The 23,322-nt window shown below is 36.4% G+C and overlaps 1 protein-coding gene, 1 non-coding gene and 1 pseudogene across 2 annotated transcripts; 2 read left to right on the forward strand and 1 right to left on the reverse strand.

The window, feature by feature from the left end:
• Positions 1-4,016: 4,016 nt before the first annotated feature.
• On the reverse strand, positions 4,017-4,451 carry LOC145575124 (uncharacterized). The gene has a single exon (XM_081633038.1). It carries the CDS (start codon positions 4,449-4,451, stop codon positions 4,017-4,019), a length of 435 nt encoding a protein of 144 aa, XP_081489164.1.
• Positions 4,452-19,101: 14,650 nt separating this feature from the next.
• LOC145576154 (uncharacterized) lies at positions 19,102-21,264 on the forward strand (annotated as a pseudogene).
• Positions 21,265-22,774: 1,510 nt separating this feature from the next.
• On the forward strand, positions 22,775-22,847 carry TRNAA-AGC (transfer RNA alanine (anticodon AGC)). Its single transcript has one exon. It is a non-coding gene; the product is annotated as a tRNA-Ala (tRNA).
• Positions 22,848-23,322: the final 475 nt, after the last annotated feature.

Raw genomic sequence — 23,322 nt, forward strand, 5'->3', positions numbered from 1 at the left:
ATCCATACTCAAAAATAACCTTCCTCTCTTTTAGGATGTAGCACAATTGTCATGTTTTTTCAACTCAGCAGGATGCTCTTTCTCCTAAATTTGCAAAGTTCTTCTGCAGTTGATTATCCAAACTTATTTCCCTTTGCATCAGTGACACATAGCAGTTGTTAAGCCATCATATGGGTAGAAAGTCAAATTGAAATAGGGTTTTTGAGGGAAAAATAGGATGCACTTGAGTGAACTCCGGAGCAACATCTGCCAGCCATTCATCTTTGCTGTCTGGGCTTGGAGTCCAGAGTCGGCGAGTCACTGTCACACATGGGTTTGGTACTAGAGTCATTAACTCAATTCATGAGTGTTAAAAGTTAAGCTTATGATTTGAGGAGTAGGATTTCCTTTTATTTTTGTACTTGTATTTTAAATGGTGGCAAGTGGGTGTAGCTTAGGAGAGTTGTGGTGGTGCGCACTGTGCAAGTGGGTGACTGATGGTGGTTTATGGTTTGTGGGTGTTAAGTACTTAGTGATGCGGTGAGGTGTGAGGGAGTGCGGTGGTGGTTTAGATTTTGGTGGGGAGAAGTTTACTGAGGGGGCCATTAACAGATTTAATGCGGAGTATATTTTTTTCAATGTTAAAAAACATCATGATTTCTTTATTGTGTTAATCGTCAAAATTTTCTGAGAGAGTGTATCATTTGAAATATGATCATGATTTTTTAGGGTTTGTTCATATTTAATGAACTGAGCTGGATTAAATTGATTGGAACTGAATTGAACTGAACTGAATAGAGGTGAAATGAATATTTTATGAGAGAAGGAAATTAGAAACTGAACTGAATTGAACTGATTGGAGCTGAACTGAAATGAAATTAAATTAAGATGAAATGAACAGGCCCTTAAGTCTAAATCTAATGAAGAAAATAGTAGTAGAAATGATTATTAAAAAAGACAATTTTAAATTCAAAATAACCTCAAATTTGCTATGGAGTATTATTGATTTGCTATCATTAATGTTATTTACATTTTAGTCAATTTTTTTTTCTTAATATTAGCAAACAAATAAGTAAAAAGTTGACACACCATGAGATGACATGTGTTTTTCATGGTGTGTTTTCTAATATATAGTTACTAGGTTAAGTCTCGTGCCATGCCCGGACATTATTAAATTTTACAACAAATATATAATAAATAATGAAGGTAATTCAACAATAATTTACCCAAAAATTATTTGTAACAAAATAACTTGAATTTTAGTTTATACCAATACCAAATACGTAAAGGTTATCGAATTGGATTGTATAAAAAATTAATATAGTCATAGAAATTTAGAAGCTATGAGATTTTATATACTAAAATTGAAATACTAACTTAGGATAGTATCCATATACGAACCATATACATTTGTCTTTAAATTGTTGACATACTTTGACCAGCATAATATGGAAATTTAGTTGAGTTTATTTTACTTTAGGATAATTATTATTCTTTGATCAACTTTCTATATATATTTTTAGTGAGTAGTAGGGGTATGATTATTATTTTTTAAATAATCACATAAATGTTTAGAGTAATTAGATTTAATTTTCGAATATATGTTATGTATGAAGTATACTATATCAAAATGATTTTGTTCTTATAAATGAAATGTATAATTTTAAGATTTATACAAAGTATGCTACAAAATGATTTTTTTTATTAATTAAAATAAATTATATTGTCAAATGATAAAAGTTGGAGAAAAAAAATTGATATTGATAATATTATAATAATCTTGGAAAATAATATATTCCAATACTTTATTTGTAATCTATGTTTGTATTTTTGTAACTTTTTTTTTTTTTTTTTTTTGAGGAAATTTGTAAACTAAATTTTTCCTTATATATAGAATATAATTTTAAAAAATTAATTGAGTATAATTGGATTAAATATTTATGTTGTCAAAATGAAAATAACTACTTTACAGGTTATAAAATAGATGTCATTTAACTATGGAAAAAAAAAAGGAAAGGAAAAAAGCGAAAAAAAAATTTAACCAGGAAATGGCAAGTGTCATTCTTGGTTTCGCCTTTAATATATAGTTATTGATGATTGACTTATTGATGAATGAAAGATTGATGAATGATGATTTTTAAGAATTTTGATAAAATATAACTCGTAATGTTTATTTACTCGTATCATGTCTCGTTTTTACAAAGTAACTAGTTACCTTGATAAAACTTAACATTTAAAATCACCTTTTAAATTCGTTTTTTAATATACACGGTAAGGAAAAGAAAAAACATTAGAAAACCTTCCTCACGAGGGGAATTCCTAATGAATCTGAGGAAAGAATTGGAATTAAACTAGAGTTACTACAAGGTATGATATCCATTTTATCACTAAATAAATGATCCACATTTGCTATTCAATCCGCTGCTCTATTCGCCTCTCGATAGATATGGACGAATGCTCCACATTTACTTAAATTCGTTTTAGTTACCCCACCATGGATTAAAAGTAATCGTACAACTAACTAGGCAATGTACAATAATATTGCTATACATTTTATGTATTCGAATGTAGTTGTGTAGATACTCAACCAATAAGTATTTCCTCTTTGTATTTTTTTTTTTTTAATGTGTCACTTTAACTTTTTCACAATTCACATACTAAATTTAATTATTTATATATATAATCATTACTTTATAATATATGCAATTGTTGTTATAGTCTATACTCGTATAAAATAATACTTTGTAGATTTTTTATTAATAAACGTTAAAAATTAAATTAATTATTAAAGTTGTGAACTTGACATGGCTAGTAAAGTGGCTTATCTAAAAACAAAGAAAATAGGATCCAAGTCTTCTTTTGGCAGATCTAGAAATAATACTCCTTTCGTTTTAAAATAAGTCTCATTTTGACTTTTACACTATTCACACACACCACTTTTGGTCTTTGTTAAATCGTTAGAATTACATTAGGTCAAATATAGTCATGCGGGCACTTATTAAGTTCATCTTAATATATAATTTCCAAATATCTTATTTTTATAATATTTATTCATGAATAATTAAAGATGTTGCTAACAAAGTACTGTGTTGGCAAATATGCCAGTTACTTTGAAATAAAGGGAGAATTTAGGTTTTGTTCTATATACCTTATCACGAAACTACTTTCACTTTCCATAACCAAAATGAAAGAAAGTCAACGTTTCGCTCCATACTTGAAATTATTTTTGCTAAATTGGGTTATTGAACTTAACTTAATTTTAGTGCACTGAAATTTTTGATTAAAACTTATTGAGTGATTAAATTGCAACTTTAGTCTAAGTTTAGAGAGTAAGGCCCTGTTCACTTCACTTTAAAAAAAATAATATTCAGTAAAAATAATTTCAGTTCAGCAAAAATAATTTCAGTTCAGTAAAAATAAGTTCAGTTCAATAAAAATAATTTCAGTTCAGTAAAAATCAGTACCTTTAAGAAGAAAATATAATAAAGAATAAGTAAAATTAATTTCAGTTCGGCAAATATAATTTCAGTTCAGTAAAAATAATTTCAGTTCAACAAAAATAAGGTGAAGTGAACGGAGCCTAATTGTATAGTTAACTCAGATTCCCTCTTAATCTAATAGTTAAAAGATTTCAAATGAGAACATCATTGTAATAAGAGGGATTGTAATTCAATGGGGATTTATTGAATCTACTATGTTGGGTATTCAATCCCCATTACCGTGAGGAACTGGTGTAAACTCGCCCGTTGAATTTTTAATTTTTATAAGAATAACTGGCCATTGATCTTAGATGACTCTAACCCTTTTTTTTTAGTTTTTTTGACAATGGAGAAAACATACACGACATAAAGCTACAATCCCTAAACACTCCTAATGTACTGAGAAAGTGAGGAATTACTCCGTCTTCCGCATACTCTGCCTCTAAGTAACCGAGTTCAGCTAAGAAGATGACGACATAATCTGGTAATCTTCTTCACTGGAATTCTTATTATAATGTCTTACCTCTCTACTTGGATTTCATTGTTATTCCAATTACTCTAAATTTCTTGCTGTAGATGTTGATCGGCAAGAAGCTTGATTTCCTTGCAATAATCCGTCATATTGGCAAATTGCTCAAGCTTGATGGTGCTAAACTGCTCCTCTAAATATACTGCCCTAGTATGCTTGTTATCATGAAAGATTTCCTTGAGACAGTTCCAAAATTCGAGCGTCGTAGCATCTGATTTCATTATGGTGTGTACAAGGTCTTTGGATATTGTTCCATAAATCCAATTTTTCACGATAGCATCTAACCTCTTCCAAGTTGCATCATCAATGTCCGACGGATGAGAAACCTTTTCATTGATATGATCAAGGAGGTTGTAAGCACACGCCTGTATCCGAAAGAGCTCGGCCGAAGTGGTGTAATGAGCTTCCTCTTGATCTAGGGTAACATGCATAAGGTTCTTGATAGATGTTGCGGCATAGGCCATGTAACACCCTAATAATTCTCTCCTTAAACCTGTGAGTACCCTGAACAATATTCAAGAGAATTACTGGCGTGCTACCGCCACGTGTTCAAACGTTAAGGCTATATTAGAAATTAGCAACGGAAAAACTAAATCAGTTATAAATAAATTTCAAAACCAACAAACAAAACCAAATTAAGTCTTACAACTTGGAACCATTAAGGCCCTTATTCAAAACTCAAACCAATAGAAGTAGTATAAAAATGAAATCGAGTTTAAGTAACTTCAAAAGTAAATAGCAATTAAAATGAGAAAAGCAACCAACACTCCACTCAAGATTCCCACCACCTAGATACGAATGTTGCATGTGTAAGAACCTGTGGTTAATCTGCTCCACAATATTACAAGTGTAAAAATTGGATCGTCACAGGGTTATTAAAAGGCGAAGGTCATGACCAAAGAAAGACACACAAAGTACGCAATCAGCAAAGCAGAGTACATACAAGCTGCGAAACATAATAAGAAATCCCTAGCATGCTACTAATAACCAATCATCACACATTATTAAATTGTAGACTCAACACACGACTCAACAATCAGTTTACTAAGACTTCACTATTTAAAAGTAGTTAACTCATCATTTTTTATTCATTGGATTAAGCAATAGACAAGGTTGTCCAACCCATGCTCCGTTTGGAACATCAATAAAACATCCAATGACCGCGGGCACGACTCCGTGATCGTAGCTAGTATGAGATCTCATCTAACTCCTAGTTTTTGAAAAGTATTTGAAATAAGAGACTCGTAGATCAGACGACCTCAGGAAAAGTGCACGGCTAATACCCCATGTACCCCAACCCCTGATTGTCATTACTCCAAATGTGCACAAATCCAGAGTTTTATTGCTCATCCATCTTGCACTTTACGTGATTTACAAGTTTAGACTTGGTGATAACTCATTTGCAAAACAATACAATCAATCCAATATCAATTCAATCAAGTAAAGCAAACTTCCAATTTCAATTCTTGATTTATTAGTGACAAGCAACATTTATTATTTATTCCTTTAACTACCTCGGTGTATAAACACCTTGAGTGCATAAAGCACCCACAATCTTAACCTCGTCATATAAGACTTAAATTTCCTCCTTTACTCATTCTATCTCCATGATCATGAACGAGTAATAAATGAATCATTTCACCAAATCACATACCTTTGCCTCTAAGCGCATCTTGCATAATTAGAGCATAAACAATACTTGCTATATAGAATAGTGCACAACATACGAAAATCACAATGTATAACCAAACAATTTAACCCAATCTTCTCTATACATGATACTAAGTCCTCGATCCGTCCCTAAACATTCATCTAAAAGCAAGGTTTCGTAACTCGTACGTACCTTGTGTAAACGATTCGATTGGCCACTTTAGGAACTAGAAGTTGTCTTCTACAAAGTCCTCTTCTAAACCAAACAACAAGAATTAAATCAACACCCAAGCAAATGAATTTACAGCAATACCAAACTACTTTAAAACCTCTTAAACCTTCAAAATATTGCTTTTAAATTACTCTCAATAGTCAAGGTTAATAATTCATTAGTCCACTATAAGTTTATGTGCTAAAATCATAAAAATATAGCGTTTAATACAAAATTACAGCAACTCTAAAGTAAGTGAATAATCTGAAAATTTGGTTTAAATATATAAAATAACCCCATAAACAATTACTTGAAATAATCATTATTTAGTAAGTTAGTATGTTAAAAACCCAAAAATATACCAATTTAATGCAATTAGAGGCTTCAAAATAAAAAGTATAAAATCTAAAAATTTATTCTTGAGGTTATAATTTAAAGTTCAAAGCTTTTTAATCATAAAATACCCACAATAATTATTTTATAGGATTAGAAGCATAAAAATATGAAACTAACACAACTTGTTCATAAAAATTGAAACTTTAATAATCTGAAATTTTATTCATAATCAAAATAATTATACTTTAATGTAATTTAAATATAATATGATTAGATAACTTGGTTAACACGTTTTCAAGCCCTAAAACATGAAAAATCAATACTTTAACTCTTATTTTCTCAATTATACTAATCTGAAATTTTCTATAATAAATTAAACATGTCAAAACTCATAAATTCATAATCTTTTATAACACATGTATAATATCAAACCATAATAATAAAAACTTAGAATCAAAATTAAGCAGAGATTAGAACTTTAAATTAATTTAATAAAATAAAGGAAGAGAGGAAGAAGGAGGGGCGAACTACTGCAGGGGTGGCTGGGCGGCGGTGCTGCGGTGGCCGGTGAGGGGGTGGCTGGCAGCAGCTTCAACTTTTTTTTTTTTCTCTTTTGTGAATTGTCGTGAAAGAGTAGAAGAATAGGTGAGGGGTAAATAAGGGTTTTTGGGGTTTTATATTTTAGTAAGGATGTAGGCTTAACTTTCCTAATCCAAGTAGGAGTAGAGTTGGTTTGGGCTTGAGTAAGATTTAAATATTGGGCTAATATAAACTTAAAAAGGGGATTATAATTTAGACTAAAACTTAATAATTTAGCTTACTAGTAATAAAAATCTTATTACTTTTACATCAAATAATTCATACTATAAAATTAAATTAAAATTAAAATATTTATATAAATAATAAATAAATATACTTTAGTTTGGTTGAAAATATGGGGGATTACAGGCCGGATGGAGGTTGTTGGAGGGAGAGGGGGAGGAGGAGGTGGTGGGGTAGTATCATCACCAGCCATGGTGGTTGAAGAAGAAGGCTGGCCGAAAGTGACAGGGAACGGCTAGGATCGGTTTTAGGGTTTGAAAGAGAAAAAAGAGAAAACCCTAATTGGAATCTGATACCATGTAGAAGTGTGTAATTCTCCTTAGTTGGAGTATTCTCATTAATCAATATATATAGGTATGTACAACCTAATTATGAGAACCCTAATTACACAAGATATATTTTACAGAATATTAACAAGATAATATATATATATATATATATATATATATATATATATATATATATATATATATATATATATATATATATTTATGCTGGAGAAGGGCAAGCCCTTAAAAGAAAACAAACCACACACCAACAGAAACAAAACAACACACAAAACCAAAACGAAAAGAAGAAAGAAAAAAGAAAAAAGACAAACAAACAAACTACTTAAAGCCAACTAAAGCCCCAAGGATCAGGCTGCCGCAGCAGGAACACTTCGAGCTAAAGTCATGCCACCCCAATCCTCCAATAAAACCGCACGAAGACCCTCTGAGGCCGCCTGCAGCATCACCAACTTCGGGGAAAGACCAACAACATAATTTGCCAGCCAATCCGCCGCCCTATTCGCCTCTCTATAACAATGTTGGACTTCAACAGTCCATTCACTCTTATGGATCAGCTCCCTGCATCTTCTAATAACATATAATGAGGAGAGTATGTATTAAGGTCCTCCACCAACGCACGGATCACAGTCTCCGAATCCACCTCCAGGCTAGTTGTACCTTTGCATGCCTAGCATTCCAAGCTATACTTAAGCCACGTAGTACAGCCAACAGCTCTGCCTTAGTACTTGACGCCACCCCACAATTAGCTGCAAAAATCTCATATAACTCCCCCATATGTCCTCTGATTATACCTCCAGCACCTGCAGCCCCTGGATTGCCCTTCGAAGCTCCATCCATGTTAAGCTTCACCCATAATACTCTCGGATGTGTCCACCTCACATAAACTGTGTGCTTACCCCTAGCATTTCTGCTCTGCAATATGTCATTTCTAGCCAAAGCCTTTTGTATCAGCTCAACCTTAGCCATAATGAAGCCCAACTGGTCCACAGGGATATCCACCAAATGATCAAAACACCTATTGTTTCGCCACTTCCACAGCAACCACAAGGTAGTAGTAAAAACAATAGGCCAATCTTCATCCCTTTGAATATCCTTTCAAATGCTATCCTCAATCCACAAGTTTAAGGGCTTGCTAAATAGCTCATCATCATTCATACATGGAAATTCTCTCCACACAATTCGAGCAGCTGGGCATCTTCTCAGGATGTGATCAATGTTTTCTTCAACCTCACCACAAACCAAGCACCGAGGATCCTCTGTCGACTTGCGAATAAATCGATTCGCATTCGACATCAACCTGTTATAGAACACAAGCCATAAGAAGAAACGGAATCTTTGCGGAACACATAGCTTCCAGACATAATCCCATTTATTACTCATCTCCTTTTCTCCTCGGATTAATTTCAGAGCTGAAGAGATAGTGAATCCCCAGACGTGGACCCATTCCAAAACACTTGATCAATAGCATCATCATCTTCAATTAATTCAAAAGAATCAATTACCTTCCATATGTCGCTTGACAAGTGTAGACACCCAATTGTGTCTCCCCAAAAACCAAACCCAGTGATGAATATCCTTCACGTCGCTTGATTATCGAACAAGGTGAAATATGAAAAGTCTTGTGATGCGGTTGTTTTAATAAAAATACTTCTTTCTGTTTTTGAAAATATTTCTTTTTATACTATATTTATGAAAATAGCCGATCCAATTTATTTTGGTCCATGATAAGGGTCCAATAATATTGTATTTGGATTGGGCTCAAAAAGAGATTTCCAACGATATATTATAAGCCCAATTTCGATGAATAATGAGGAAGTTATGGCCAAAATACTAAACTGGGCCCAAATCGGATTTTACCTACGACCCAATGATCATGTGGAGGGTCCAAAGGTTTAATCTCATTCCTAAACTAATTAGGATTTATTAGAAGCTTCTATAAGTTTCTAAAAGATCTTAATTATCCTTTTTTAAAAAGATAAGATCAAAGGATTCGAAATTGAATAAAACTTCTCTTTTTGATAGCCCTTGTCCTATGTGAAATCAAAGATGGTCAGATATTATTTTCGTGACTCATAATTTTTATCCAAATATTATATGGTTGTATAGATCTTGAAATTATCTTTCCAAATTCCAATGATATATTATAATATTAATTCCAAGCTATAACGAAAAAGATATTAAAGAAATACGAAACTCTATCCAAAACTGACACTCTTTCACTATTTCGGCCATATCTTTTAATCTACAAAAGATTTTAATCTAATTCTAATTGGGTTGGAAATTAGACTTCAAGAGCCTTTCAACGACATATTATATGACTTATTTAGACTTCTAGAGCAAAAGATATGATAAAAACAAAATCCGTAAAAAACTGTCTTAGCGCCAAACGACATAGTTTGTCGCCTGGCACTACTACCTGTCGCCTGGCACTAATACCTGTCGTCTGGCACTAACTCCTGTCGTTTGCGACAGGAGGTCTTTTATTCTGAATGGGACTCGAACTCTTTTCTATCGTTTTCGGACTATTTTTCTATAAATTGGGGTCGTATCTCCCCGTTTTCATTCATTCACAATCAACAATCATCTCTTTCTCTCTCTAAAAGCTAGAAGCTTCTTCTCTCTATTCTTTTTCTAAACCTTCCCTTTTACAAAATTCCACATACATTAGTTCTAGACACACCTAGCCAAGTTCGAAGTTGCTTTCGCCCTAGACGTGAAAGGTTTATAATTTCTGAGGGTTTGGTCCCAAATCTCTATTTCAATTATTTAATTTAATTGTTTATTATTTTCCTTGAAGTTACTAACGCGTGTATTTTGTTATTAGAAAGAGATACGAGGCATTCAAGTAAGTAATATAATTGTTATTTTTTTGATATAGAAATCATGCTTTGATTATTTTGATTCCTAGTATCATGTTAGGATGTCTTTATCATTCCTAGTATCATGTTTAGGGTAATAACTAAGATTTTTAATATCATGTATGTTTATATGATGCTTCCTATTCTTTCTTAATATCATGTTAGTATCATGTTAGGGTTAAAGCTTTAATCTTTAATGTTTAGTGACATGCTAGGATTTGTTATTAATCTTGTTAGTATCATGCGTAGGATCTTGCTAATATTATTATGTTTTATTGAGATTATTAATATGATGATGATGATGATGATTGTTATTATGTTGCTTGATATATATTATTGTTATTGCTTGATCACGCCTTTTATGAATGTTTAAAGGGAATTTGTACTTGTAATCATGCTTAATAAGATAATTAATAATCTTATTTAGGCTAATACGATTATAATTCAAGTGATCGCCAATAATAGATTTGTTTGTGCATTAATATTCAACCAACATAGATTAAATAGGTCTAGGGTTAACCTATTGATTGCATGTTAGTCAGAAAGCGCACATGAATATGAGAAGAATAAAGTAGAGGCCTATTTTTAGGGCAGGTTCAATTTCTTTTAGGTTGGATTTGTACCTTCATCCCCGAATATCCAGTCATGGTTCCAGATCACTGTGGAGTTAGCGATCTCATAGATCGTGAAGGGGTGTAACCTTCACCCTGTGAACAGTTTACAAGTTCCTAAAACTTGTTGGCGACTCTTTTACTCTAGCTTCCTTCCCTTTGGACACCACCATGCTTAAGTGTATGATCACAGTGGGGCTCAAGTGTGTGATGCTTGAAATATTCCCTACAACAAGAAATCAGCAAATTCTTCCCATTTCCAGCCTCGGTTCGCCTCCCACATATCACTGACTTTATTTTCCAAAGTTGAATCTGGCGGTTCACGAACATCAGCCTCTATTAAGGGGATTTTAGCAGCCCATCCATGTTGCCAAAACAAAGTATTCCTCCCATTTCCCATGGCCATCCCTACACCTCTCCGCAAAGTGTCTAGATTATCTACTATGCCCCTCCAAGCATTTGACGCATCCTGTTTATGCTTAATCGTATCAATTGAGCAACGTCCTCCACAATACTTGCTCCTCAACACCCTCGACCATAAGGATTTAGGCTCCGCAAGTAATCTCCACCCTAATTTTGTGAGAAAGGCAGCATTTGCTTGCCGCATAGATCGGATCCCCAATCCCCCTTCAGCTTTAGTATCTGTCACCTTGTCCCACGAGACAAGATGAATTTTCCTCTGTTCCTCAGTCCCTCCCCACAAAAATCTTCTCGACACCCGATCTATTTCATCACACGCGGAGCGGGGAAGCTTTGTGGTTTGCATCGCATACTATGGCATAGTACTCACTGATGATTGAATCAAAGTGGCTCTACCCGCAAGTGAGAGCAATTTCGACTTCCACCCAGCCAATTTGCTATTCACCCGATCTACCAAATATTGATAATCACGTTTTGAGGTATTTCCATTAATGGTAGGGACCCCTAGGTAATTACCCAAGTCACTAGTCTCTTCCATATTCAGCCCACTGCAGACCGCTTCTCGCATATCCAACTCAGTGTTTCTCGAAAAGAAAATTCGAGATTTTGCTGTGCTAACCCCGCTACCTGATGCCTCACAAAATTGTTGTAGGCACAATGCAATAATTTGGGCTTGATCAACGGTAGCTTCACTGAATAATATCAAATCGTCAGCAAAAGCTAAATTCGAAAGGTTGGGACCATTCCGGCTAGCTTTCACTAGTTTCCAAGCACCCAAAGACACTGCCCTCTCAATTAGGTGGGCGAGCCTTTCCATACATATGACATATAAGTAAGGAGACAGAGGGTCTCTTTGTCGTATGCTCCGAGTTGGCTGAAACGAATTTGTCTCTTCTTCATTCCACAAAATCTGTAGAGAGGGTGAGATGACACATTTCATAATAACATCCACCATAAGTTGTGGCAGTCGAATCTCCATTAAAGAGTCCCTAATAAAACTCCAACGCAACCGACGTATTCTTTCTCAAAATCGATCTTGATTGCCATATATGTAACCCACCGCACCTTGTTTTTCCCTCATTGTGTGGAGCATCTCTTGAACAATGATGATGTTGTCCGTAATTTGTCTACGAGGCACAATGCTACACTGTGTAGGAGAGATTAAATTTAGGAGCACCGGCTTCAAACGATTTACAATGACTTTTGTAATCAATTTGTAAACAATATTACAAAGGCCAATTGGACGAAATTGATTAACAAATTGAGGAGTCTCAACCTTCGGTATTAAAACAAGGTAAGCATCATTCAGTTTATCCGGGAACTCTTTGCCACCAAGAATGTTAAAGTGGAGAAGTATTGGAGAAAACGGCTTAGCCTCGTATATACCATTAATCACAAATATATACCGAATACAAAGGAATACCTAACTTGCCTAAAACTCCTAACAAGATAGACTTGCCAAATATACAATATTAACATAAATATAACAAATCAATCAAACCAAACTCTAATACTCCCCCTCAAGTTGGAGCATGTAAATCACGAATGCCCAACTTGCGTAAAAGAAAACCAAACTGTTGACGTCCAAGAGCTTTGGTGAGAATATCTGCCAACTGATGACCTGTCGGAACATATGAGGTAGAAATATTACCGTTTATCAACTCATCACGAACAAAATGACAATCTACCTCTATATGCTTCGTACGCTCATGAAATACGGGATTCTTGGCTATATGCAAAGCCGACTGATTATCACAAAACAACTGCATAGGCTTTGAATGTTTAATACCAAGAATGAACAACAACATTTTCAACCACTTCAACTCACGATAAGTGAGTGACATAGACCTGTATTCGGCTTCAGATGAGGATGTGGCTATAGTGGGTTGTTTCTTAGTCTTCCACGAAACAGGGGAACGACCTAAGAAAACAAAATAACCTGACAAGGAACGCCGACTCAACGGGCATGCCGCCCAATCACTATCACAAAACGCTGTCAAACGTAAATCTGTCATAGGTCGCAACAAAATACCTTGTCCCGGGCTACCCTTAAGATAGCGCAAGACACGAATGGCCGCATCCCAATGAGAAACCTGTGGAACACTCAAAAACTGTGCCAAAACATGCACTGAATAACTCAACTCCGGTCGAGTGACCGATAAATAAACCAAACGACCAACCAAACGACGATACTGTTCCGGTTGAGCAAACGGCTCACCGGAAGCATGGGCAAGACGATGATTCTGCTCCATCGGTGTATCAATGGGTTTGCAACCCAACATTCCTGCCTCAGTCAAAATATCAAGAGCATACTTTCGTTGTGAAAGAAGGATGCCCTCGGGACTCCGAGCAACTTCAATGCCTAAGAAATACTTAAGCAAACCCAAATCCTTCATATAGAAGCATTTGCTCAAATAGGCTTTAAAACGAACAATGGCATCATGAGAGTTGCCTGCAATTATCAAATCATCGACATAGACAAGAACATGTAAAGAGACACTGCCCTGTACATAGCTAAATAGAGAGTAATCAGCATATGAGTTTTTAAACCCAAAACCTCGCAGAGCACTGGACAGTTTTGCAAACCACTGTCTCGGGGCTTGTTTCAAGCCGTATAAAGATTTATCCAACCTGCAAACTTTTCCAGGTGTCGAAGTATCGTACCCTAGAGGCAATTTCATATATACTTCTTCTTCCAAATCACCATGAAGAAAAGCATTATGGACATCCATCTGATGTAACTCCCAATTCAAAGAAACTGCTACAGACAACAAAACACGTACCGTAGTCATCTTTGCAACTGGAGCGAACGTCTCATTATAATCAACACCTTCAACCTGACGGTTGCCACGAACAACCAAACGAGCCTTGAGACGTTCGACCTTTGACTTGTCGGTGTATTTGATTTTATACACCCAACCACAACCAATGGCCCGCTTTCCTGGAGGAAGATCCACAATGGTCCATGTGCCATTGCGTTCTAGAGCATCAATGTCATCTTGCATAGCCTTACGCCAACCAACGTCTTTAACCGCCTCTTTGAATGAAGACGGTTCCTTTCCCTTAGTGATTGTCGCCAGAAAACACCTGTGTCCGTTAGAAAAACGATTATATTCAACATGACAAGCTATAGGGAAAGGTTTACCTGAGGAATGTGATTGAGGAGGGTCGATATTCGATGTAGAGGGGTCTATATTTTCAGTGATGATAGTATGAGTGACATAATTCCGATGCCACGAAGGAGCACGCTTCTCACGATGACCACGACCCAAATTATTATCCGAAGAACTCTCCCTCAAAGATTCCGGGTTACTCAAAATATTTTCGTCGAAATTTTCGGACTCACTAACATTTTCCGGTTGGTCTACACCACCGGCGCCACCCTCCGGCACCACCGGCTGACCGTCGCCGGCATGCTGCTGCGTCTGGCCGGCGACAGGGGACTGCCCAGCCGTACCAGGCTGGGGTGGCAGCTGCCCAGCACTGTGGTGGCTCGTTGCTGCCCGCAGCTGCTGCTAGACTGCTGGGCAGTTGAGTCCGCAGCTAGGCTGCGGTTTGAGGCAGCTTGCCGCGGCCTGGCTGCGGTTCTCTCTACCTGGGGCTGCTGCGTGGCTGGCTGGGCAGCGGAGTCCGCAGCTTGGCTGCGGTTTGGAGCCTTTTCCCGCGGCCTAGCTGCGGTGCTAACTTCGCCAACATTTGCACCCCCAATTTGCACACCATTGAGCATAAAATCCTCATCCTCATAATCCCACACGGGTGGAGTCGCAAAATATTTTTCCCACTGTAATCGTCGGTCGTCCGGAAGAGACTCAAGGTAAGGGAACTTGTCTTCAAAAAATTGGACATCCCGACTTACAAAAAAATCATTCGAATCTAAATCAAAAAGTCGCCAACCCTTTTTTCCGTGTGGATAACCAACAAAAATACACTTACGACTCCGAGAATCAAACTTGTCCTTAATTCGAGGACGATTTGCAGCATAAGCAAGGCAACCAAAAACACGCAAACTATCAAGAGAAGGTAATTGACCAAATAAAAGCTCATGAGGGGTTTTACCTTTCAAAACCGGAGTAGGAGTGCGATTAATAAGATGCACCGCAGTCATAACACACTCCCCCCAAAAATACTTTGGCAACTTTGCCTGAAACCGAAGAGCACGGGCCACATTTAAAATGTGACGGTGTTTACGCTCAACCCTACCATTTTGTTGAGCCGTGTCAACACATGATGTCTGATGAAGAATACCCTTCTGTGCAAAGAACGACCCCAAACTCAGAAATTCTTGGCCATTATCACTCCGAACCACCTTCACCTTCTTGCCAAACTGAGTTTTTGCCATAGCACAAAACTCACGAACCAACTGAGAAGCCTGATATTTACCAACCATCAAAAACACCCAAGTAGCACGAGAAAAATCATCAACAATGGTTAGGAAATAACGAGCATCACAACTAGAAACAATCTTGTTCGGACCCCAAATATCACAATGAACTAAATCAAAAATTTCAGATGCTTTATTCATACTTAATGGAAAAGAGTTTCGGTGTTGCTTCCCCATAAAACAAATGTCACAATCAAAAGAACAAACTGAGTTACTACTATGAGTACTACGACTACTAGAGACTCCCGGAAGAGAGCTCACAACTTGCATGGACGGATGCCCGAGACGCCTATGCCATAATAAACTTGCATCTGAAATAACCACTTTGTTTGCCTGCAGATTCCGAGCACGAACCGGACGAAAAATATAGACCCCATCACATTGGACCCCCGCTCCAATCAGGTTCCTCAAACTGCGGTCCTGAATAATGCCTAGCATATAGTGAACATAATAAAATAGCATTGTTTTTCTAACAATTGAGACACAGATAATAAATTGCATTTAAGAGCAGGGACATATAAAACATTGTCAAGAGTTAAATTATCAGACAAAATAACTCTTCCTTCCTTCGTTGCTGTCGTGCTCTTCCCATTGGGCAAACCAACATGCGAAGAGATGTCATGTAAATCAGTGAAAAGATCAATATTACCAGACATATGATTCGAAGCTCCAGTGTCAATGAGCCAATCAATGGAATTATACGTACCAAGTTTGTTGCCATCTGATGAAGAACCAGACTTGACACCCTTTACCGCAGACATGATTTCCTTCCATTGAGCATCATAAATCGTTGGAACACTCCCACGATCAGAATCAGAAACCGGCTCATTGTTTCCACAAGAGTTTCCAGCAGCACCGGCAAACTCACCCTTGCCATTACCAGACGACCGTCCACCACTACCTCCTCGACCACCACGCCCTCCACGCCCCCCACCCGAGAAGCCATGGAGCTGATAACAGTGGTCCTTATCATGACCAGACCGTTTACAATAAGTACACTCAATCCGTTCGGAAGTCCGACCGGAAGCCGTACCTGTTGCATTAAAACCAACAGTCGCAGAAGAAGAAGAGGTCTCATGTGCCTCAGACACAGATTGCTTACGCTCATCAGCAATAACCTTAGCATAAGCAGCATTCATACTAGGCAAAGGATCACTCATCAATAAAGTAGACACCACAGAACCAAACTTCTTAGGGTCCAAACCAAGACAAAATTGATGCAATAACTCATTCTCATGCAACTTAGCATATTCTTTCGCAGCGGAACAAGTACAAGCAGGCAATTTCACATAGCTAGATAATAAATTTTGCAATTTATTCAATTCACCATAATAAACTGCAACAGAACGACCTCTTTGCTTACAATCAGCAATATCATGTTTTAATTCAAAAATACGAGGACCGTTACCAAGAGAATAACGATCACGCAAATCATCCCACAAAGTTTTTGCATCATCAGGAATAATAACAGTAGAACGAATAGAAACATCAAGAGTATTATAAATCCAAGCAACAACAGTAGAATTAACAATACCCCACTGACGATAATCCGGATGCTTGAGATCGGGTTGAACAATAGAGCCATCAACAAACCCGAGCTTACTCTTGGACCGAAGATTATTGCGGATTGACCTCGACCACTCTTCATAGTTGTCGACGGTAAGCAAAACAGGACAAATCACCAATTGAGAGCCTTCACTAGGATGAAGGTAATAATTGGTGAAAGGCTCATACTTGGAAGGAGGAAGAGGTGGCGGAGTAGGAATAACTTCGTCACTAGCCATCACGCTTGCAAATACGAGCTAAAAAAAAAAATCCCACACACCAAACTTGCGCACCACACACGAGCAGCACAAACTACACGGACAGCAGCACCACAAAGCAGCACCACAAAGCACTTCACACGCACCACAAAGCACGAGTAGCAGCACCACAAAGCCAAAAACAGAACACACACAAACCAGAACACACTCTGCCTCGCAACACCTAAGATCAAGGCAGCAGCACGCTCAGACCAAACCACGCAACAAACTGCAGCACACGCACACAGTCCTCGCAGCACACAAAAAAACAACCTGCAGCACGCAAAGACGCACCACAAACCCACACACGGAGCACAACAGATCGAAGCACCCACCAAAAGAAAACAGGACACGAAATTAGGGTTTGGAAATACCCAATTTCGTGAACAATAAACCAGGGGAAAGAAAGGGAAAAAAAATATATATGAATTGAAGCCTTGATCTCAGAAAAATTAAATGCGGAAAAATAAATCAAAGATGAACAAACCAGGATCGAAAAAAAAAACTCTTAAATCAGAGAGGCTGTGATACCATGTTAAAGTGGAGAAGTATTGGAGAAAACGGCTTAGCCTCGTATATACCATTAATCACAAATATATACCGAATACAAAGGAATACCTAACTTGCCTAAAACTCCTAACAAGATAGACTTGCCCAATATACAATATTAACATAAATATAACAAATCAATCAAACCAAACTCTAATAAAGAACATCCATGACCAATTTGGTGACACTTGGCTGCACTATATCCCAGTACCTTTGGTAAAATAACGGCTGAACCAGGTGCTTTATACGCATTCATACTCTTCAATGCTCGAACCACCTCGCATCCTGCATATGGTCGTTCCAGTTTCCGTCTATCTCCAGGAGTGATCAAAGGGAAGCAATTGTTCAAAAAATTCCCCAAGCAAGCATCCGGATTCTCCTCTGTGAATAATATATAAATCTATTATCTATCAATAAGGAGTACAATTTATTACATACTCCGTAATAGTATAGTACTCGGTAAACAAAAAAAAATAAAAAAAAATTAAAAAAAATTGAAAAGTATAAATTGTTTGGTTGAATTTATTACATACTCCGTAATAATGGAAAAAACTAGTTTTGGCCCCGTGCGAATTCATAATAATAAAATTTATTATTAATAATAATAGTCAATTGAAATTAAATGACTTATGTAACCCCCTTTTTTTATTTTATGTTATTTTTGAAGTATGAATCTATTTAATATTTCCCTTTAAAATTTGGGTAATGATATACATAGCCCTTAGGGGTATATATAATCATTAAAAACACTCTTGGAAATTGTAAAAAATTAGGAATTCATGACAAAAACACGCGTAGATCAGTGTAATTAGTGTGAATTTGTCATGATTTTCTAAATTTAAACAGTTTTCAAAAGTATTTTTAATGCTTATATATAGCCCTAAAGGCTATGTATAACATTTTCCTTATTTTTATGTATTGCATATATATATAAAAATTTATTAAAAGAATTTAATTTTTAAAAAAATAATAAGTAGCATTTTGAAGGGAATTTTTTTCACAAAACTTTGCCAAGTGTCCAATCCGGGGATTACTTTAGTATATGTATAGAATAGAATAGATGGATAGATTGTGATTATAATTATTCAATTTAGTTCATGTGCATGTCTATACAGACTACAGAGTATAGTAGTATTTTTTGTTAATTTGTTCATCCTCTTCACCCATTTCGCAGTAGCCAACAGTCTAACACTACTAGCAGGTGTCCGTGTCTGATTGTGAGAACTGAGAGTGACGATGATGACAAGCAAAGCTCTACTTTCACTTGCTTCTGCATCTTCCTCTTCTTCTGGTAATCTTCTTCCTTTTTCCCCTCTTTCTTCCTGCTTTTTATTTTTCACTTTTCCCTTTTCCCTTTTCTTTCTCCTCTTCCATTTCTATTTCATTCCCGATTTTACACTTATCGTCCCAAATAGTTTGATTTTCATGTTAATGCTGATGTTGATTATGATGATCCCAATTTGTTTCTGAAATTTGTTAGACAACAATCCAAATTAGGATTTACTCATGTTGAAATCCTCCTTTCCCATTTCCATCATATGAAATCAATGCGCCCTCTTCCTTCTATCATTGATTTCTGTATTTTATTGAGTGCTATGTGTAACATTAAACCCCACCCACCTTTCTCCACTTTCATTTCTCTTTACAGGCAGCTCCATTTCTTAGGTGTTCGTCCAAATATTTACTCCCTTAACATTCTGGCTATTCTCCACTGTCATTTCTCTTTACAGACACCTCCATCTGTTAGGTGTTCGTCCAAATCATTATTCCCTTAACATCCTCGCTAATTGCTACTGTCGTTTGGACAATGTTAATTTTGGGTTTTCTATTCTCTCCAGTTTTATTAAACTTGGTTATCAGCCTAGTATTGTCACCTTCACTACTCTCATCAATGGCTTCATTCATACTCATCAATTCCACAAAGCCGTTGATTTGTTGGATAAAATTCTCAAGCTTGGCTTCAAACCTGATTTGGTTGTCTATGGTTCTATGTTCAAAGGTCTCTGTATGTCCGGTGATAATGCCGGTGCTCTCAAACTCCTTAGAAATATGGAGTCTTATGGGCATTGTATGCCTGATGTTGTCATCTATAGCACCATCATCGATAGTCTCTGTAAAGACCAGTTATTACCTCAGGCTCTCCGCCTTTTCAAGGGAATTTCCCCAGATGTTGTCAACTATAGTACCTTAATTCAAGGTATGTGCACTTTGGGACAACAGAAAGAGGCTCAACAAATGCTGACTGAGATGTTGAGGAACAACATAACTCCTAATGTTGAGACCTACAACATGTTGATTGACATGTATTGTAAAGATGGCAAGGTTGGTGAAGCACGGGACATTTTTGCTCACATGACTAGAGAGGATTTGTTCCCGATATCATCACTTACAGTGCTCTGTTAGACGGATATTGTTTACGCGGTGAGATGGGTGAGGCAGAAAAGCTTGTGGATTTGATAGTTGAAAATGGTTGCAAACCTGATGTAGTTACTTACAACTGCTTAATCAATGGCTATTGCAAGGCTAAAAAGATTGACAGAGCTCTTGGTCTATTCAAGGAGATGAATTTTAAAGGATTTACGCCTAATGTTATCATGTACAGCGCTCTTATAGATGCTTTGTGCAAAGACAATCAACTCAAGCTTGCACACCAGTTTTTTGAGGATATGAAAGCTCATGGACTGAAACCAGATATAATAGCTTGGAATTCATTCCTTGATGGCATGTGTAAGAATGGACAAATTGACGAGGCAATTACAACAGTGAAGCAAATGGAGAATACTGGAGTGGTCCCTGATATTATTACATACAGTATCCTAATGGATGGTTTCTGTGAAGCTAATCGGCTTAGAGAAGCGGTGGACATCTTCTCCTTTCTCACAGCTAAAGGACTGCATAATGTGCGTGCTTACAACATAGTGATAAAAGGGTTTTGTAAAGAAGGGTTGCTAGCAAAAGCCGATGAATTACTGAAGAATATGGAGGACAATGGATGCTTTCCAGATGAATGCACCTTTAATACAATTATTAGAGGATTTATTGATGGAAAGGACATTAGGAGAGCATTAGAGCTTGTCAGGTTGATGAGAATCAAAGAGTTTGTTGCTGATAATCACACGATATCATCATTTGTGGGCTTACTCGCTGATCCAAATATCGGTGATGCAGACAAGGATTTGCTAAAAAAGTTTTTTGAGAACTGAGTGAGCAATAGTTAGGATCAAAGGTGGAAGTAGCAATGAATAAATTATATATGATCAGCTGTGACAGAGATGTGTAACATCATGAGGGAATGTTGTAAATTAGTAAGTCTTATATTTAATGTGTTTTGATTGATTGTAGGCAAAGACCTTGGAACATATGACGCAAATGTGGATCATCCTGTAAATTTTTTATCTAATTTCTGTGTTTGCTTTCTATCTGCCAGTGAGTTGCACTTGCATATGTTTTCTTACTACCTGATAACTGCTTTAGAATATTAGCAGTACTACAGCTCAAGTATAGCTATATCTAAGCCATGGCACAAATACAAGAACATGACATTGAAGATTGATGACACCAATCGTGTTTACATTGCAAAGGAGTCAATTTAACCATTTTATGTAATTACACTTGTTGCACACAATGATCTACTTAGTTTTTACTCAATTGTTTTTTTCATGATGTATGAAGTTTGGTTGTTGACTCTTAATGAATAATTTATGGATTGTTTGCTTTGAATGCGTATACAAAAGGATGATCTTATTAATGCTCAACTTGCACTCTCTGGTGCTACTGAAGTTAAAGATCAAGGATCAACACTCAAGACATTCCATTAGATATACTTCGTAATTGATGGCTTGTGTGAAGCTTTGGTTTCCTACTCATCTCTCACAGTTAAGTGCTTGCAGCCAGATGCATTTCGTAGTAAAAGTCAAAGGACTTTGTAAATATGGTTTGTTGAATGGTGCCACTGAATTGCTACAGAAATTGGATGTCCTCTAGATGAATGTAAATACAATACAATATTTTTTTTCCCCAAATATGTCAGCAAGACTTCGAACTTGTTGGCGCTATGAGAATCAAAGACTTTGAACTGATACATATACAACTTTATTTGCCAGTGTACTCAGATAGTCTGATTATGCTGTTAGTGATCAGATAAGGCTTTAGCTGAGAATTTTTACAAGAATTTGTATTCGGCCTCTGATGTTAAGATATTTTGGTTTATGCTTTCTGCCTCTCTGGTTATGTATCATGTGACAAGTAGTAGCTCAACTGCATCTACAAGTCAGTTATACAGCATGGTTCTGTTGAATGTTAAAGCTTCTGCTTATGAAGGATAAGCCTGCCATATAGTTTATGCACCAAACTCACACATAAAAGGGTGGTTTGTCAGTTCATGTTACCAGCTACTACCCTCGTGGATCTATTGGACATGGAATACAAATGTTCCTACAAGCTGTTTCTAGTTTAGTCATCTTTGTCCTTCTACTTAAAATGCGCCATGAAGAACAAATAGTCTTGAATTTGCTGAAAATCCAGCACCAATTATTACAGTAACCCCATAATTGTCTGTCAAGTCTTTTTCAATGAAACTCCCTGCTTTTTGCTAATGCACAAATTTGAAACAATGAATATTCTTTCAAGGTTTTCGCTCTTGAAATGCAGCTGAAAGTCTGAAACTCTTTGTTGCCCAGTGGTATCTTTGAACAACTTATCCAAAAAATTACCGCAATAAATTAACTTTATGGTTTAAAAAAAAAACCACTGAAGCATTCAGCAAAACAAATACAACCCCACGGTGGCAGTGTGTAATTCAAAATGTATACAAGTATAATATAATTATTATTAAAAGAACATTTAAAATTTTAATTTGGGGATGTAGCTCAGATGGTAGAGCGCTCGCTTAGCATGCGAGAGGTACGGGGATCGATACCCCGCATCTCCATATTTTATTTTTTAAATTCGTTGTTCACTTTGAGAAGTGGTGTGAGTGTGTGACACGCACGCACTGACACCTTTACACCTTACTATTTCCATTATTTTCATCATATCTCTTGTCGAACAACTTGAAAAGGAAACAGGGACAATCTTAGTGGAACGGAGGCGTACGTATATTACTTGTATATATGAGTATATGACCAGCATAATACAAAGTATAAAAGATGGTAGGTTTAAACTTAAGTTGGTGGATTATTCTAACTGCCATCTCTCTCTTTAGTCTATATGTTCTCAACCACAACAGAGTATAACACTACTAATGGTATAAAGCATTAATATAAGTGTATATTATTGTACAATAACCAATATCAGTTCAGAAAATTGAGCACATATATTGATTCCATTTTCCTACCAAAAAACAACAGACTGCAAGAAAATATAAGATGAAAGATATAAGTAATACTATAAACCAATAGGTTTTT

Source organism: Chenopodium album, chromosome 13 (genome assembly GCF_948465745.1).
Source record: "Chenopodium album chromosome 13, dcCheAlbu1.1, whole genome shotgun sequence".
Lineage (NCBI taxonomy): Eukaryota > Viridiplantae > Streptophyta > Magnoliopsida > Caryophyllales > Amaranthaceae > Chenopodium > Chenopodium album.

Excerpts from the sequence above, each read along its gene's own strand:
- LOC145575124 (XM_081633038.1), bottom strand. The coding sequence starts at position 4,451 with ATGGCCTATGCCGCAACATCTATCAAGAACCTTATGCATGTTACCCTA.